The sequence below is a fragment of the Megalobrama amblycephala genome, linkage group LG1, assembly GCF_018812025.1.
Source record: "Megalobrama amblycephala isolate DHTTF-2021 linkage group LG1, ASM1881202v1, whole genome shotgun sequence".
NCBI classification, from domain to species: Eukaryota; Metazoa; Chordata; class Actinopteri; order Cypriniformes; family Xenocyprididae; genus Megalobrama; species Megalobrama amblycephala.
The window spans coordinates 51,142,296-51,158,670 of NC_063044.1; the positions used below are offsets into that span (position 1 = coordinate 51,142,296).

Consider the following 16,375-nt stretch of genomic DNA (forward strand, 5'->3'; position numbering starts at 1 on the left):
GAAAAACTGCAGATCAAATACGACACTGAAATAGACAGACTGATGAACAGATTAGAGAATGAGAGGAAGAAAAGAGAGGAGGAATTTAATGAGAGAGAAGAACGATACAAAACACTAATGAAAGAGAAAAAAGATCTTCAATCCAAACATGAAGAAGAAGAAAACAAGATGATGATGATGGAGAAACTGAACGGAGAAAGAGAAGAACTGATGAAGAAACATGAAGAAGAGAAAGAGAAAATGAAGATGATGATGGAGGAAGAACGACAGAATCAAGACAAAGAGAGAAAGAGAAGAGAAGAAGAACTTAAAAGAGAAATAAGAGAAGAAAAGAAACATCAGAGAGAGATACGAGACGAGATGAGACGAGAACGAGAGACATTCAAACATGAAATAGAGGAAATGAGACAAGAAAAAGAGAATGTGAAGAAAGAAAAGGAAAAACTGCAGATCAAATACGACACTGAAATAGACAGACTGATGAACAGATTAGAGAATGAAAGACAGAATCATGACACTGAGAGAAAGAGAAGAGAAGAAGAGTTTAATGAGAGCAAAGAACGACATAAAAGAGAAATGAAAGAGAAAGATGAGAGAGAGGAAAAGATGCATGAGGAGATGAAGAGAGAACGAGAGGACTGGGAGAAACAGAAACTAGAGGAAAAGATGAGAATAGAAGAAGAGGATGAGAAAAGAAGAGAAAAAGATGAACAGATTCAGAGACTGAAAAGTAAAATGGAGGGAATAATCAGAGATAAAGAAAAAATGAAGATAATGATGGAGAAAGAAAAACAGAATCATAAAGAGAGAGAGATAAGAGAAGAAGAAGATAAGAAAAGGACAGAGAGAGAAAATCAGAACCGTGATGAACAGATTCAGAGACTTGAGAGTGAAATGGAGGGAATAATCAGAGAGAAAGAGAAAATAGAAAGAGAGAGACGAGAACAACTAGAGGATCTAGAGAAGAGACTGACAGAAGAAAGAAACATGAGAGAAGATCAACAAAAGACTTTTGAAGAAACACTGAAACTCCTTGAAGAAGAACTGAAGAGAAGACGAGTGGAGTGGAGAGAGGAATATGAACGAGAGGAAGAGAAGATGATGAGGAAGATCTGCTCTGAAACTGATCCGTCACTACAGGTGAGTCTTCATGACACTTTGGTCTTTAGTGTTTCTCCTGTTAGTAGTTTTTTTAGTTATAATAACCCAGAGAAACTTACCAAACTCTGAAAATTAAGAAATCTACTCTCTGAAGTTTGCTTACTGAATGATTTTTGTTTCAACTCCAAAAGGTCTCAGCCTACAGGAAACTGGAGACTGAATACAGCAAGTGGTCCTGGAGTCTTCGCAGTGCCATGATGGAAACTGAGAACAAACTACACAACAAAATAGAGAATGAAGTGATTCATGAGGTTGAGGAAACTGATCGTCACAGAGAACTGAAGAAGACAAGCGAAGAAGTGGAAAAATCAATGTCAGAGTTCTTTGAGAAAAACATTGATAAATATATACTGATTCAGTGGAAAACATCATTTGAAATCAAAATCAGAGAGCTTCAGGAGAACATTGTGAGAGAAACAAACAGGAGATTAAATGAGGTTCTTCATCAGCGAGAACTGAAGAAAAAGATTGATTCTCAGAGGAAACATCATGAAAACACTCTCTATGAAAAGAGCAAAGAACTCGCCTTAAAACTCAAAGACAAAACAAATGATGAAGAAACACTGAAGAAAGAGTTTGATTTGTTCTGGGAACAGAGTGTGAAGAAGATCATCAGAGACACTCCTCTAATCAGAGACATTGATGTAATGAGAGATGTGAGAGAGATCCTCAGTGACCTCTATGAAAGTGTTTCTGTTGATCACTGGAGGGAGAGCAGGGATATTTTCACTGTGAGGAGTTATTCAGATTATGTGAAGGTAAAGAGATCCAGTGGATTTACAGCACCTATTAAAAATGCTATCAGATCAGCTATAGAGATGTATGGTTTAATTCTGACTAAAGAGGATGAAGTCCAAATCAGATTATTAGTCAGAGATGTTGGTCAGCAGACAGACAGAATGATTCAGTCATTTAACATTTCAAAGATGGGCTACAACATCAGCTTTGTTCATCTACTCATAGATTATAGTAATCAAGACAATAGTAATTCAACATGAGGAAGAACAAGTGAAATATGTGTTCAAGAATGAATTCTTCATGGATCTGTTTCTTTCCATCTGTAAGAGAGCAAACAAGATGATCACTGACCAACACAGACTGTTCAGAGAAGTTAATGATCCTGTAATACATGCTGAGAAGAAGAGAGAAGAGTACTATAGTATTTTCCAGAAATCCTGTCATGGAGCAACATCAGCTGCTGTTTTTGGAGAGATCATCTGTCAGAAACTGAAAGAGTCCATTGAGCAGAGCGTCTACAAGAAGACTGCCAGAGATCTGCACCAACACCATAGAAAACCATGATGGAGATCACAGTGTTGCTTTCCACAGAGTGACTGGAATTAATGGCATATATTACAGTTTAACACAGAATCTCTGTACTGATATTTGCACAAATTTAGTGGCAAGTGATCAGTGTTTTAATGCATCAGATGGAAGTTTTAAATATAATGAATACAGAAGAGCAGGAGGAGTTTATGCAGACTGGAGCATCACTCCTGATCTCTCTGAACTGCTCTACTGGAAGTGGTTTGTGTGCAGATTCCAGAAACATCTGGAAAAATACTACAATAAAACATTTGAGGGGGATGGTAGGATACCAGATCAGTGGAGAAAATACTCAAAACATGAAGCTATTGAGAGTTTGGATCGATACATCTAATGGAGCAGATGAAGACTGAGACTCTTGCATCTCCTCTCAGATTCAGATCACAGTCAGAAATGAGTTTCTCTGACATTCATCAGTGAATCTGAGCTCATCTACACCTCAGAAGATCAGAGCTTCATCAAATACACCAGAAGAGATTCAGTTCCTCATACAAGTGTCTGTCAGATGATCAAAACAACATATTTCTGAACATATGCCTCATTGATAAAGCTCAAAATGATTGATGTATCTTATAGTTTATTACTAATCTAAACAGCTTAATCTCCATCATGAACTGAAAAAGATCTGTGATAAGGACATTAATGACAGACTGTTGATGAAATATGATTGAAGTGTGTGTTTGTTAAAGCTCAGTGCTGGAATCAGACGATGGAGGAAAGTGTGAGAAATAAACAGATGTGTGAATCAAATCTCTCAGACCTGTCAATCTGATTCATATGATTCACTCCACACAAATATTGTCAACATCATGAATTTATTGACCTTGTCAAGTGTCCTTTCACACTTGTGTAATATTTACTCGTATTATGAGAAACTTTGATTTGACTTTAGAAACCTGAAGATCTCTATAGCAGATTTTCATTTACATCAAAAAGAAACAGTAAACAGTATATCCATCAATGCCTGTAGCTTTATCTGAAACCCTTTTATTGAGCCATGTTTCAGATATTACTAAGACATCAAGGCTTGTATTTTTTGCCCATGATACGCACCGAGTCCGTCTTTGGAAACAAACTTCTCACATTCATGTGAATAAAACTCAGTTTTAATCTGGATCTAAAATCAGCAGGAACTTTAAAAGTGTAATCAGGATCATTATAAGGACCAGGATTTGGTGAAACATTTCCAGATATTAGTAACATAAGAATTATAAAACTCTGTCATCTTACCGTATCACTTACATTTCTAACAGATGAGTTTAAAAAAGTGGATTAATTACCAATGCAGTTACTTATCTACAATTACAGCTACAGTTAACAAACAGTAGTTATCTTTGAATATTTATATACAATATTTTATTATGAAATCATGTAATCTCTAATAAAAGCTTTATAATTTGCTATTATAATTTGGCTGTTGATTTAACACGTTAACTTAGTTATGGTAAAATTTATCAGGTTAAAATATTTATCACATAAAACGCACCCGCCCTACTTAGTTCATCTTACATTTCATACAGTTGATTGATAAGCGGAGCAACATCTCACTGCGTGATGAAGCCTGGTTAGAATGGCCCTAAAACTCAAGATATGAGTGTCTCATATTTATATAATGATTTAGTTAAGCAATATCACACGAGTGCTGGTTTTGTTTCAAATGTCAGATGCATAGTTTCTCCCATCTCCAGGGAAACTCCTGTAATTTATATGGCCGAAACCTCGTTATAACAGATTATACTCACACAATCGACACATCATACAAACTTCAACACATTTGTGACCTCAACCTGGCAGTTGTGCTGTTGATATCTGCGAGTAGTAGATGTGGGATGAATCAAGCATGTGGTGCTCCTTTCAAAAATAATAAAACATACATGTAAATTTAACAACAGCTGGATGGAAGAATTTCATTTCATATGTCGAAGCTATATCGACAATGCCCATGAAAGGGCATTTTGAAGGGCTGTGTCTGCTGTCTCCACTGACTCCTCCCGGCAGAAGTATAACAGGCGATGTCGCATCCACTTTCAAGAGGGCTGGGCTGTGTCTGTGTGTTTACGTTCCTCCTGGAGATGTTTGTGTAGCCCAACGTATGCTTGTTTTGTTATCCTCCATGTTGTATATTTGCTTTACTTTATCGTTATATCTTTTTGTATTTCTGCTCTTTGCTCACCCGCCTGGTAAGTTAAGACGGAGAGCAGGATACCATGTCACATGACTTACATTGCACTTCACGTAGTTTATTTTTCATTTTTCATTTTTTTAAGTTTTGTTTGGTTTAGTTATTGTAGTTAAGTTAGGGCATGCCAATGGCACGCTGAAGATGTTGTTTTGGTGTAAATCTCACCGCTGACAGAGAGAGCTATACTATGCATGTGACAGACAGTGCAAGTAACAACAAATGGAGAGGATGACATGATTCACCGTGTTTGTAGAGTGATCCGACTTACCACAGTTGTTTGATGGACTCGAGTCATAGAAAAAGGAGTGCGTGAGAGAAAAAGAACGGTTCGTGGCCCGGATGACAAGCTAACAAGCTAGCGAAATGCTAACACGCCGTGACAGCGATTTGGATTAAAAGATTAACTGCTAGTGATCATATGAAAGTATAATGTTTGCTGTCTTTCTTTCAGACCTGATGGAAGAGAGCGAGGAGAGTGAAGAACTGCCAGTATACACTTTGATGGATAGACCAGTTTAGATCCACTCTGACGGACAACAACAACAAAAAACTCCCTGAAACTTCCTAGCTCTTCCATCCAGATAGCAAAATTCTCTGTTTTTACTGTTATTTCTATTCCTTATGTTCTATTTTTATTCTTCTTCTTTATGTAAAGCACTTTGAGTTACCATTGTGTATGAAATGTGCTATACAAATAAAATTGCCTTGCCTTGCCTTACTTTATCTGACTACACTTAAAATCATTTGAAGTGTCAGTGCTAATTTATATTAAGTGTAGTTAAGTACCACAGTTGGGAAAATGTACTTATATTACTAATATACTATTTATATTTGTGATAATATCAATGTCATTTAAACTTAGTAGACTTTTACATAGTAATCCTAAGATTGAACTAATTTTAAAGCATTGAAAGCACACTTTTAACAAATACACTAATAAAACTCCTCTGTATATTTTTGCGGTATACTATACATTTCAATGCACTAAAAAACTATTTAATTGTTAGTGCTAATTGGTGCATTTACATTAGTAATATATTTGTAATAAAATTAATTTAATTTAAATTTAGGATTACTATAAGTCTACTAAGATTTAACTATTTTTTAAAGCATTCAAAACACACTTTTAACAAATACATTAATAAAACTCCCATGTATATTTTTGAGCTAGTATACTTTATTTCAATGCACTAAAAATCTATTTAGTAGTACTCGTATTTAGTATACTTTTCCAACTGCAGTGAAGTACTACTGAAGTACAAATATACTTTGAATTAGTGTATTTATAATGTATAACTTTGATTACTTTTTTACTACTGGTGTGTTGATTGACAGCCCACACAGTCGTAGCTGCAGCTGCTCCTCAAAAACTTGCGGACTGCAGCTTTAATTATTCACTGCACTTATTTAAATGTGAGGCAGATTGCTGCAGTTACTGTGGACAATCAGAAACAGTTGAACATGTTCTTACAGTCTGAGGCGTATAAAAGAGAAAGAAATCAGCTGGTTGAAAAACTAAGAGATATGGATATTATTGTCATAACAGTTAAGACTAAATTTCAGAATGCAAGAAATATTTAAGGGTGTATGATAGGCCTATTTTGCTGTAATATTTGAAAGATACAGATTTTAATTAGAAAGATTTTTTTTTTATTTTTAAACATTTTAAAAGATTTTAAAAGATTTTATTTATTAATTCGTTTCGTTCATCGAGGCTTCACACTCCATTCCAGTAGGTGGCGGAAATACACCTTAAACTGGTTTGCCAACTGCTATAAAACACATATAAAGAAGAAGAAATGTGTGACAAAGATAAATATTAGGTGTTAGCTATTTAAATGCAATACAATGAGTAGAACATAATAAGCTTAAACTGGTAGTAATGCTCTGATAGTTTATCAACATCGGTTTCTTTACAGTTTTTATCATCTCATAACAGACCTGATATTGTGTATGAAATATATGAATTTCTGTACAGACTAAATCATATAGGAATAAGAATGAGATTTATGTGGATACCAGCCCATAGGGGAATTGAGGGAAATGTTGTAGCAAAGCAAGCTCTAAAACAAGACAGAATAACTGAGGTATCTTATAGAAAAGCAGAAATTAAAGCAATAATACGAATTAATATAATGAATGCTTGGCAAAAACAATGGGATGAAGGAAGTAAAGGACGTCATTTGTACAAGATAAGAAAAGAAGTAGGAAAAATGAAATCAATAGGAAGAACTTCCAGAGAGCAAACTATAATATCAAGGATGAGCTTAGGTCATACTGGGTTAAATAAAACAATATATTTATTGAGTAATCACCCTTCAGGTGTGTGTGAGTGTGGAATAGAAGAAGAGACAGTGGAGCATGTTATTTGTCAATGCATTAAATATAACACGCAAAGAATAAGGTTTAAAGTTAAAGAAATATGGGGTGAATGAGTTGAATCTTAAGAGTATATTAAATAAAGAACAAATTATTAAAGTTTTATTTATTTTTCTAAAATAAACTAATAATTGAAAGAATTTAAATGAATTATTTATAACTATTATTATTATTAATGTGTATGTACGTTATATATATATATTAATCTCTGGCCCACACTCCAAACTCCAGTACAGCAGGTGGCAGATATGCACCTTAAAAAAATAGAAGAAGAAGAAAAAACATGTGACGTCAATGACTTCACTCACACAAGGGAAATGGGAAATGACAAACCTCGACATGCAGGTAGCACTTTTAATTTAAAGGCACTCTTTGTGGAGCCCTGGCTAATATGCATATGATATATAACACAAAATAACACGTATAGTGTAATTATGAGTGTAATTAATAACTGTATGAGCTGCACAAGGGGTTAGTTTCACTTTCGTTTTTGTCAGAATAACCCTCTCAAAACCACAACCATGTCTAAGAATTGTATAATGTAGCGAAAATGATAAAATATACAGTTTTCTGCGTATATAATGTGCAAAATATGCAATTGCAGTCATTTTGTATTAAGTGTAAAGGTAAAGTAGCCTATTCACGAGTTTTGTATTAATTAAAAGATTGTTGCTTGATTTCTTAACTGCTCTTTTTTGTGATTAATTCAAATGTTAAGTTATAATATATCTTAGAGCATATGAGTTTATTATACAGTAGATGCTCAGATAGACTCAAACACCCCAAAACAATCAGTTTTTATTGATTTATGTGAGTTTTGAGAGAAAACCAACTATTATACAAAGAGTATTTAAACAGCATATTAACATAATTGTTGCACTCAGTATGGTAACAAGCTCATTAGTGTGTGTTAATGGAGTAAAATCAGTGTAATTTCTCACAGGATGATGGAGAGACAGACGTCAGGAGTCGGAGACGACGATGGACTGAAGACTGAAGAAAGAACAGGATATCATCATGTCCAGCAGAGAGAGCAGAGGTCAGAGGTTATGGATGTTATTAAGAATCAACATCAGTAATATCAGTCAGTGCTCTCTTTAACACAATGGCTTAAACAGAAAATAACGGTTAGATTGAAGTTTAGTGAGTACAGCTGATATCGATCTTTGTCCTTTCGTAAGATGATGGAAGGACATGATTTGTCTACTATTTAATGAAGAAGTTTCACTTAATTAAATTGTTAAAACAAACTCCTCAGCACACATGTACCGAATGAAGAGCTGCTACTGATAATGCCGATGATTTGTCTTGTGAAAATCTTATTATACTCTTTTAACTGGTTTGAGCTACTACCTGTCAAATCCTTGCACGTCCCTGTTTGTTGAAAGCTTCTGCTAAATACAGAAATGTAAATGTAATGCACTGTGAGAAACATCAGTCTGCTTTAGGAATCAATACATCTGATCTGATCTTTGTTTTATCATTTTTTTAGATGTTGTTCGCAGTTCTTCTCGCAGGAGAAGAAAAAGCAAATCCAGAAGCCCTCCCCTCAGTAAGTCTTTACTCAGATGAACACTGATTAACCTTGATGAACAACATGTGATTATTATGGGCTGTTGTGGTCACTCCTAAACCAAACTGTCAAACTGTCAAATGTTGGTTTCTGCTGGTGATGTTTGGGGTGCATTGAAACTTTTCAGTACATGTGATGTGTGTGTGTTTCAGTGAGTGATCTGAGGATTGTTCTTCTGGGGAAGAGTGTGTCAGAAAACAGTGGAGTGGGAAACTTCCTGTTGGGACGAGCAGCGTTTGACAGTGAAGCTCCTCCAGATGTTGTAGAGAGAGTCGGAGGAAGATTGAAGGACAGACACGTGATGGTCATCAGCAGTCCTCAGCTGCTCCAGACAAACATCTCAGATCGTCAGATCACACAGACAGTGAGAGAGTGTGTGAATCTGTCTGATCCAGGACCTCATGTGATCGTTCTGCTCCTCAAACATGATCAGTGTTCAGCAGAAGATCAGGAGTGTGTGGAGAAGGTGCTGGACTCTTTCTCTGAGCGGGTTTATCAACACACCATGGTGCTCACCACACAAGAGCCCACTGAAACCAATGACATCCTTCAGAAGATCATTCAGAAGTGCTTCAACAGACACTTCAGTCTTCAGAGAAGCAGATCTCCTGATGATCTTCTGCAGACGTTTGAGGACATTGTGAAAATTAATGATGGACGACACCTGGATTGTGCTGAAGATTCACGGTATTTCACAATGGAGCAACAGGCCACAGAAAGACGTGAGTGTGATGATATTTGATGTTTCTAGTGATAAATGAACAGTTTTTAATGCTCTTCTATCAGTTTCAGAGGGTGTGAAGCTGAATCTGGTTGTGTGTGGGAGTGACGGCACATTAAAATCCTCCATATCAGAGCAGATCCTGCAGCAGACAGACAGAAGATCAGACGTGGATCTTCATGGACGTCAGATCAGTCTGGTGGATCTTCCAGCTCTGTTCAACACTCGTCTCTCAGAGGAGGAAGTGATGCGTCAGACTCTCCGCTGTGTGTCTCTCTGTCATCCTGGAGTTCATGTTTTCCTCCTCATTATTCCTGATGCTCCACTGACTGATGAAGACAAAGCAGAAATGGAGGAGATCCAGAGGATCTTCAGCTCCAGGATCAACAAACACATGATGATCCTCATAATGCAGAATTCAGAGCATCAGACAGAAGAACTCAATGAAGAAACACAGTCTGTCATTGAGAGATTTGGAGGACGACATCATTACTTTGGTCCCAACACACAAGTGTCCACATTGATGGAGAACATTGAGAAGATGCTGGAAGAAAACAGAGGAGAGTTTTACTCCACAGAGACATTTCTGGAAGCACAGATGGAAAAACTGATGAAATATGAAGAGATGAAGAAGAAAATCAACTCACTAGAGACACATTTACTGTCACAAGGTAATGAGCAGAAAATCAGTGAGTCTTAAACTAAATTCTGAACTAAAACTCTTAAACTTAAATTCTACAATAGATTTACTCTATAATAGTATTTTATACATTTGTGTTTTTAAACAGCAGAACTGCAACATTTAAAATTGAAAAGTGGCTCATCTTACCCTGATCCCCCTGTTGATCTCGTCATGTTTTCTTACATTTCAATATGATTTTCAGGTTCAAGAGAAAGCACAGATGAACTGAGGATTGTGCTGCTGGGAAAAACTGGAGTTGGGAAGAGTGCAACAGGAAACACAATCTTAGGAAGAGACGCATTTACAGCAGAAACATCTCAAGAGTCAGTGACTAAAGAGAGTCAGAGAGAATCATCTGAAATCAACAGCCGACACGTTACTGTGATCGACACTCCAGGACTGTTTGATACTGAACTGAGTAATGAGGAGATCCAGAGAGAAATCAGACACTGCATCTCCATGATCCTGCCTGGACCACATGTGTTCATCATTGTGCTCAATTTAGGACAACGATTCACTCAAGAAGAAGCAACATCAGTGAAGATCATCCAAGAGACGTTTGGAGAGAAATCTTTAATGTTCACCATGGTGCTCTTCACCAGAGGAGATGATCTGAAGAACAAAACTATTGAACAGTGTTTGGGAAAACCTGGATCTCCATTGATGAAGCTGATTGAAGCGTGTGGAAACAGATTCCATGTGTTCAATAATAATCAGACTGGAAACCGAACACAGGTGTCTGATCTACTGGAGAAGATAGACAACATGGTGAGAGCGAACGGAGGGAGTTTCTACTCATGTAAGATGTTCAGAGAGATGGAGAGAGAAAGACAAGAACAACAGATGAAGATCCTGATGGACAGAGTCAGAGAAAGAGAAGAACTGATGAAGAAACTGGAAGAAGAAATGAACAGAGAACGAGAGACATTTAAAAATAAAATAGAGCAACTGATGAAAGAAAAAGAAAAACTGCTAATGAAATATGACACAGAAACAGACAGACTGATGAACAGAATAGAGAATGAGAGGAAGAAAAGAGAAGAGGAATATAATGAGAGAGAAGAACGATATAAAACACTAATGAAAGAGAAAGAAGATCTTCAATCCAAACATGAAGAAGAAGAAAACAAGATGAAGATCCTGATGGAGGAGAAGCTGAACAGAGAAAGAGAAGAAGTGATGAAGAAACACGAAGAAGAGAAAGAGAGAATGAAGAAGATGGTGGAGGAAGAACGACAGAATCAAGACAAAGAGAGAAAGAGAAGAGAAGAAGAGTTTAATGAGAGAGAAAAACGATATAAAAGAGAAATGAAGGAACAGGAGGAGATGATGAGAGATGAAATGAAGAGAGAACGAGAGATGTTTAAAGATGAAATGAGAAAAGAAAAAGAGAATCTACAGACAGAAATAGACAGACTTATGAAAAGAATAGAGAATGAAAGACAGAATCATGACAAAGAGAGAAAGAGAAGAGAAGAAGAGTTTAATGAGAGAGAAGAACAATATAAAACACGAATAAAAGAGAAAGAAGAGAGAGAGGAAAAGATGTGTGAGGAGATGAAGAGAGAACGAGAGGAATGGGAGAAACGGAAACTAGAAGAGAAGATGAGAAGAGAAGAAGAGGATGAGAAAAGAAGAGAGAAAGAACAGAGAGACTGTGATGAATTTAATCAGAGACTGAAAGAAGAGAGAGAGAGAAAGAAAAGAGAGAAAGAAGATCTTCAATCCAAACATGAAGAAGAAAAAAACAAGATGAAGATCCTGATGGAGAAACTGAACAGAGAAAGAGAAGAACTGATGAAGAAACATGAAGAAGAGAAAGAGAGAATGAAGATGATGATGGAGGAAGACCAACAGAATCAAGACAAAGAGAGAAAGAGAAGAGAAGAAATATTTAATGAGAGAGAAGAACGATATAAAAGAGAAATAAGAGAAGAAGAGGAACATCAGAGAGAGATACGAGACGAGATGAGACGAGAACGAGAGACATTCAAACATGAAATAGAGGAGATGAGACAAGAAAAAGAGAATTTGAAGAAAGAAAAGGAAAAACTGCAGATCAGATATGACACAGAAATAGACAGACTGATGAACAGAATAGAGAATGAACGACAGAATCATGACAAAGAGAGAAAGAGAAGAGAAGAAGAGTTTAATGAGAGAGAAGAGCGATATAAAAGAGAAATAAAAGAGAAAGGAGAGAGAGAAGAAAAGATCTGTGAGGAGATGAAGAGAGAACGAGAGGAATGGGAGCAACAGAAACTGGAGGAAAAGAGAAGAAGAGAAGAAGATAAGAAAAGGACAGCGAGAGAAAAACAGATTAGTGATGAACAGATTCAGAGAGTCAGGAGTGAAATGGAGGGAATAATCAGAGAGAAAGAGAGAACAGAAAGAGAGAGACGAGAACAACTAGTGGATCTAGAGAAGAGACTGACAGAAGAAAGAAACATGAGAGAAGATCAACAAAAGACTTCTGAAGAAACACTGAAACTCCTTGAAGAACAGCATGAAGAAGAACTGAAGAGAAGACGAGTGGAGTGGAGAGAGGAATATGAACGAGAGAAAGAGAAGATGATGAGGAAGATCTGCTCTGAAACTGATCAGTCACTACAGGTGAGTATTTGTCTTTGTTCTGTTTCCTCCAAACCTAATAAAAGTGTTTCAAGTCTTTGCTAACTGAATGATTCGTGTTTCATTTCCAAAAGGTTTCAGCCTACAGGAAACTGGAGAGAGAATACAGCAGGTGGTCCTGGAGTCTTCGCAGTGCCATGATGAAAACTGAGAACAAACTACACAACAAAATAGAAAATAAAGTGATTCATGAGGTTGAGGAAACTGATCTTCAAAGAGAACTGAAGAAGACAAGTGAAGAAGTGAAGAAATCAATGTCAGAATTCATTGAGAAAGACACTGATAAATATATACTGATTCAGTGGAAAACATCGTTTATAATCAAAGAGCTTCAGGAAAACATTGTGAGAGAAACAAAGAGGAAATTAAATGAGGTTCTTCAGCAGCGACACCTGAAGAAAGAGATTGATAATCAGAGGAAACATCATGAAAACACTCTCTATGAGAAGAGCAAAGAACTCTCCTTAAAACTCAAAGACAAAACAAATGATGAAGAAACACTGAAGAAAGAGTTTGATTTGTTCTGGGAACAGAGTGTGAAGAAGATCATCACAGACACTCCTGCAATCAGAGACATTGATGTAATGAGAGATGTGAGAAAGATCCTCAGTGACCTCTATGAAAGTGTTTCTGTAGATCACTGGAGGGAGAGCAGGGATATATTATCTGTGTCAAGTTATTCAGATTATGTACGGTTAAAGAGATTAAGTGGAATTAATGCATATTCATTAAATGCCATCAGATCAGCTAAAAAGAAGTTTGGTATTATTCTATATCGAGAGGATGAAGCTCAAATCAGATCATTAGTCACAGATGTTGCTCTGCAGACAGACAGAATGATTCAGTCATTTAACATTTCAAAGATGGGCTACAACATCAGCTGCCTTCAACAACTCACAGATTACATCAAGGCAAGAGTAACACAACATGAGGAAGGACGAGTGAATTATGTGTTCAAGAATGAATTCTTCATGGATTTGGTTCTTTCCATCTGTAAGAGATCAAACAAGAAGATCACTGACCAACACAGACTGTTAAGAGAAGCCAATGATCCTGTAATACATGTTGAGAAGAAGAGAGAAGACTACTATAGTATTTTCCAGAAATCCTGTCATGGATCAACATCAGCTGCTGTTTTTGGTGCAATCATCTGTCAGAAACTGAAAGAGTCCATTGAGCAGAGTGTCTACAAGAAGACTGCCAGAGATCTGACAGATGAAATGAGATCAAACTGTGAATCACTGAATGGAAACAGATCAAATCTGGAGAAACACATCTTGAAGACACTGGCAGAAGAGGAGAATTTTTCTGCATACTTGGATTACATTAATTATCCCAGAGATCACTACAAGAGATTCATCAGAGATGAAGTCAGGCGGTACATCTCTGATAAGTTCAGTGTCAGTGTTTTACCCAAGATGAAGGGGAACATTGAACTCCTGCAGCAGAAGATCATGAAAGCAGCACATGAATCTACTGAACATGTTCAACTGAACAGAGGAGATGTTGGTTTGTGGTTGAAGAGTTTCACACAGCAGATCTCAGATGAGCTGATCTTCTCTGAAAAAGACCTCAGTGGAGTCAAACATGATGATGTTGATATGAAACTCCTAGAAGATGTGATGAGACGAGAACTTCCTGCTATAATGTCTGAGATCAGCAGGAGATTCAACACTGAGACATTTCCAGTAAATCTGGACTGTAAGTTCAGACCAGATGAGCTTCTGATTGATCTCTTCTGTCAGTGCTGTTGGGTTCAGTGTCCGTTCTGTGAAGCCATCTGCACCAACACCATAGAAAACCATGATGGAGATCACAGTGTTCCTCTCCACAGAGTGGATGGAATTAATGGGTGGTTTTACGGTGGAACAACAAACTTGTCTATTAGTATCTGCACATCAGCAGTAGCAAGTGATCAATGTTTTTATCCCACTGACTCAGACGGTGCAGTCCTATATAAAGACTACAGAAGAGCAGGAGGAGTTTATGCCGACTGGAGCATCACTCCTGATCTCTCTGAACTGCCCTACTGGAAGTGGTTTGTGTGCAGATTCCAGAAAGATCTGGAAAAGTACTACAATAAAACATTTGAGGAGGATGGTGAGATACCAGATGAATGGAGAGGATACTCAAAATATGAAGCTATTGAGAGTTTGGATCAATATTTCTAAAGGAGCAGATGAAGACTGAGACTCTTGCGTCTCCTCTCAGATTCAGATCACAGTCAGAAATGAGTTTCTCTGACATTCATCAGTGAATCTGAGCTCATCTACACCTCAGAAGATTAGAGCTTCATCAAATACCAGAAGAGATTCAGTTCCTCATACGAGTGTCTGTCAGATGTCAAAACAACATATTTCTGAACATGTGCCTCACTGATAAAGCTCAAAATGATTGATGTATCTTATAGTTTCCCTAGTGAAAAAAAGTATGCTAAGTATACTTGCAGCAAGACTAATTATTAGTATATTTCAAGTGTGTTAATGATTAGTTAACTTAAAGGGTGCTATTTTGAAACAACTAATTTTGTACTAAGTATAGTTAAGTTGTAATTAAGTAGTATTAAAATACAACTTTAAGTATATTTAGTATACTTTTGTGTGCTAAATTGGAACAACTTCAAGTATACTTTGTACATTTTAAGTATATGCCTGTGTAGGGACTAATTACATGCTTGATTAGTGATATTAAAGTGTACTTAATTTGTGTTATACGTATACTTTATTAAAGTGTACTTAATTTGTGTTATATGTATACTTTATTTGTGTTATAAGTATATTTTATTTGTTATATATATATATATATATATATATATATATATATACGTTGTATTATAAGTATACTTTTATTTGTGTTATAAGTATACTTTATTTCTGTTATGAGTACACTCTGTGTTATAAGTACACTTTATTTGTGATTTAAGTACATTACAATATAATTACGAGTGTCTTCAGAACACACAAGCAATATACACTGAATATATTATTTTACAGGTAATAGTATATACTGTATGCTCAGTACCTTTGGCTTATTCCAAATACTAAACATTACACTCTTTGCAGTCAATAACAATACACTTTGTTATTACTTATACTTTGTATAATATAGTCAACATTTGAAGCGGATCAAAACCTTTAATCAAAGTTGTCCTAAAACCTCCTTCTAAGGACAACTTTGCTGAACTTTTTTGATCCACTTCAACTGTTGACTACTGTACTTTGAATTACATAATCTCACACAATACAGTTGTGCTACTATTTAAATACAGTTTAACACATTTTCCCAAAGTTGAATGCATTTGTTTTCAAGGCCACTAAATTAAATAAAATGTAAGAACATCACTAATGAAGAGACAAACTCCATTAACAAATCCAAGTTTTTATTTAAACTTAACATAGATTCAGCAAAACGTACCATGTTTTTCATTAAAGAAAAAATAAATAAATATTGGACCATGGTGACCCTCTATACACAAATACAAATGACACATTATATTCCATTTTCTGATGAGCTTCTCATTGTGTCTGATGGCCGCTTACACAGTGACCACAGAAACTCGTGAAGAACAGCATCTGTTGACAGAATATACCAAAGATATAAGACAGCATGTTCAACTCTTTATTCACGTTTTCAATAGTCTGTCTAAATCCTACATTGAACCAATACTACTTTTGAACAGTAAATGAGTATTAGCAGCAGGGAACTGTATCAGTATGGCAT

General features: G+C 36.2%; 2 protein-coding genes across 2 annotated transcripts; both read left to right on the plus strand.

The window, feature by feature from the left end:
* The first annotated feature begins 240 nt into the window (after positions 1 to 240).
* Positions 241 to 2,428, plus strand: LOC125269872 (golgin subfamily A member 6-like protein 6). The gene is made up of 2 exons (XM_048192941.1): positions 241 to 1,140; positions 1,293 to 2,428. Exons 1-2 carry the CDS (start codon positions 241 to 243, stop codon positions 2,157 to 2,159), a joined length of 1,767 nt encoding a protein of 588 aa, XP_048048898.1. The 3' UTR covers positions 2,160 to 2,428.
* Positions 2,429 to 7,323: 4,895 nt separating this feature from the next.
* LOC125269931 (uveal autoantigen with coiled-coil domains and ankyrin repeats protein-like) lies at positions 7,324 to 14,951 on the plus strand. The gene is made up of 8 exons (XM_048193064.1): positions 7,324 to 7,393; positions 7,992 to 8,087; positions 8,541 to 8,600; positions 8,774 to 9,343; positions 9,408 to 10,013; positions 10,227 to 11,822; positions 11,874 to 12,637; positions 12,730 to 14,951. The coding sequence occupies exons 2-8, from the start codon at positions 8,066 to 8,068 to the stop codon at positions 14,824 to 14,826; spliced, it is 5,715 nt and encodes a 1,904-aa protein (XP_048049021.1). The 5' UTR covers positions 7,324 to 7,393; positions 7,992 to 8,065; the 3' UTR covers positions 14,827 to 14,951.
* Positions 14,952 to 16,375: the final 1,424 nt, after the last annotated feature.

What these genes read in the sequence shown, in the direction of transcription:
- LOC125269872 (XM_048192941.1), top strand. Translation starts at nt 241, where the DNA reads ATGAAGATGATGATGGAGGAAGAACGACAGAATCAAGACAAAGAGAGA. An exon ending in AAACTGATCCGTCACTACAG is followed by an intron (nt 1,141 to 1,292) that starts GTGAGTCTTCAT and finishes CAACTCCAAAAG; the next exon opens with GTCTCAGCCTACAGGAAACT.
- LOC125269931 (XM_048193064.1), top strand. Translation starts at nt 8,066, where the DNA reads ATGTCCAGCAGAGAGAGCAGAG. An exon ending in GCAACAGGCCACAGAAAGAC is followed by an intron (nt 9,344 to 9,407) that starts GTGAGTGTGATG and finishes CTCTTCTATCAG; the next exon opens with TTTCAGAGGGTGTGAAGCTG. An exon ending in AAACTGATCAGTCACTACAG is followed by an intron (nt 12,638 to 12,729) that starts GTGAGTATTTGT and finishes CATTTCCAAAAG; the next exon opens with GTTTCAGCCTACAGGAAACT.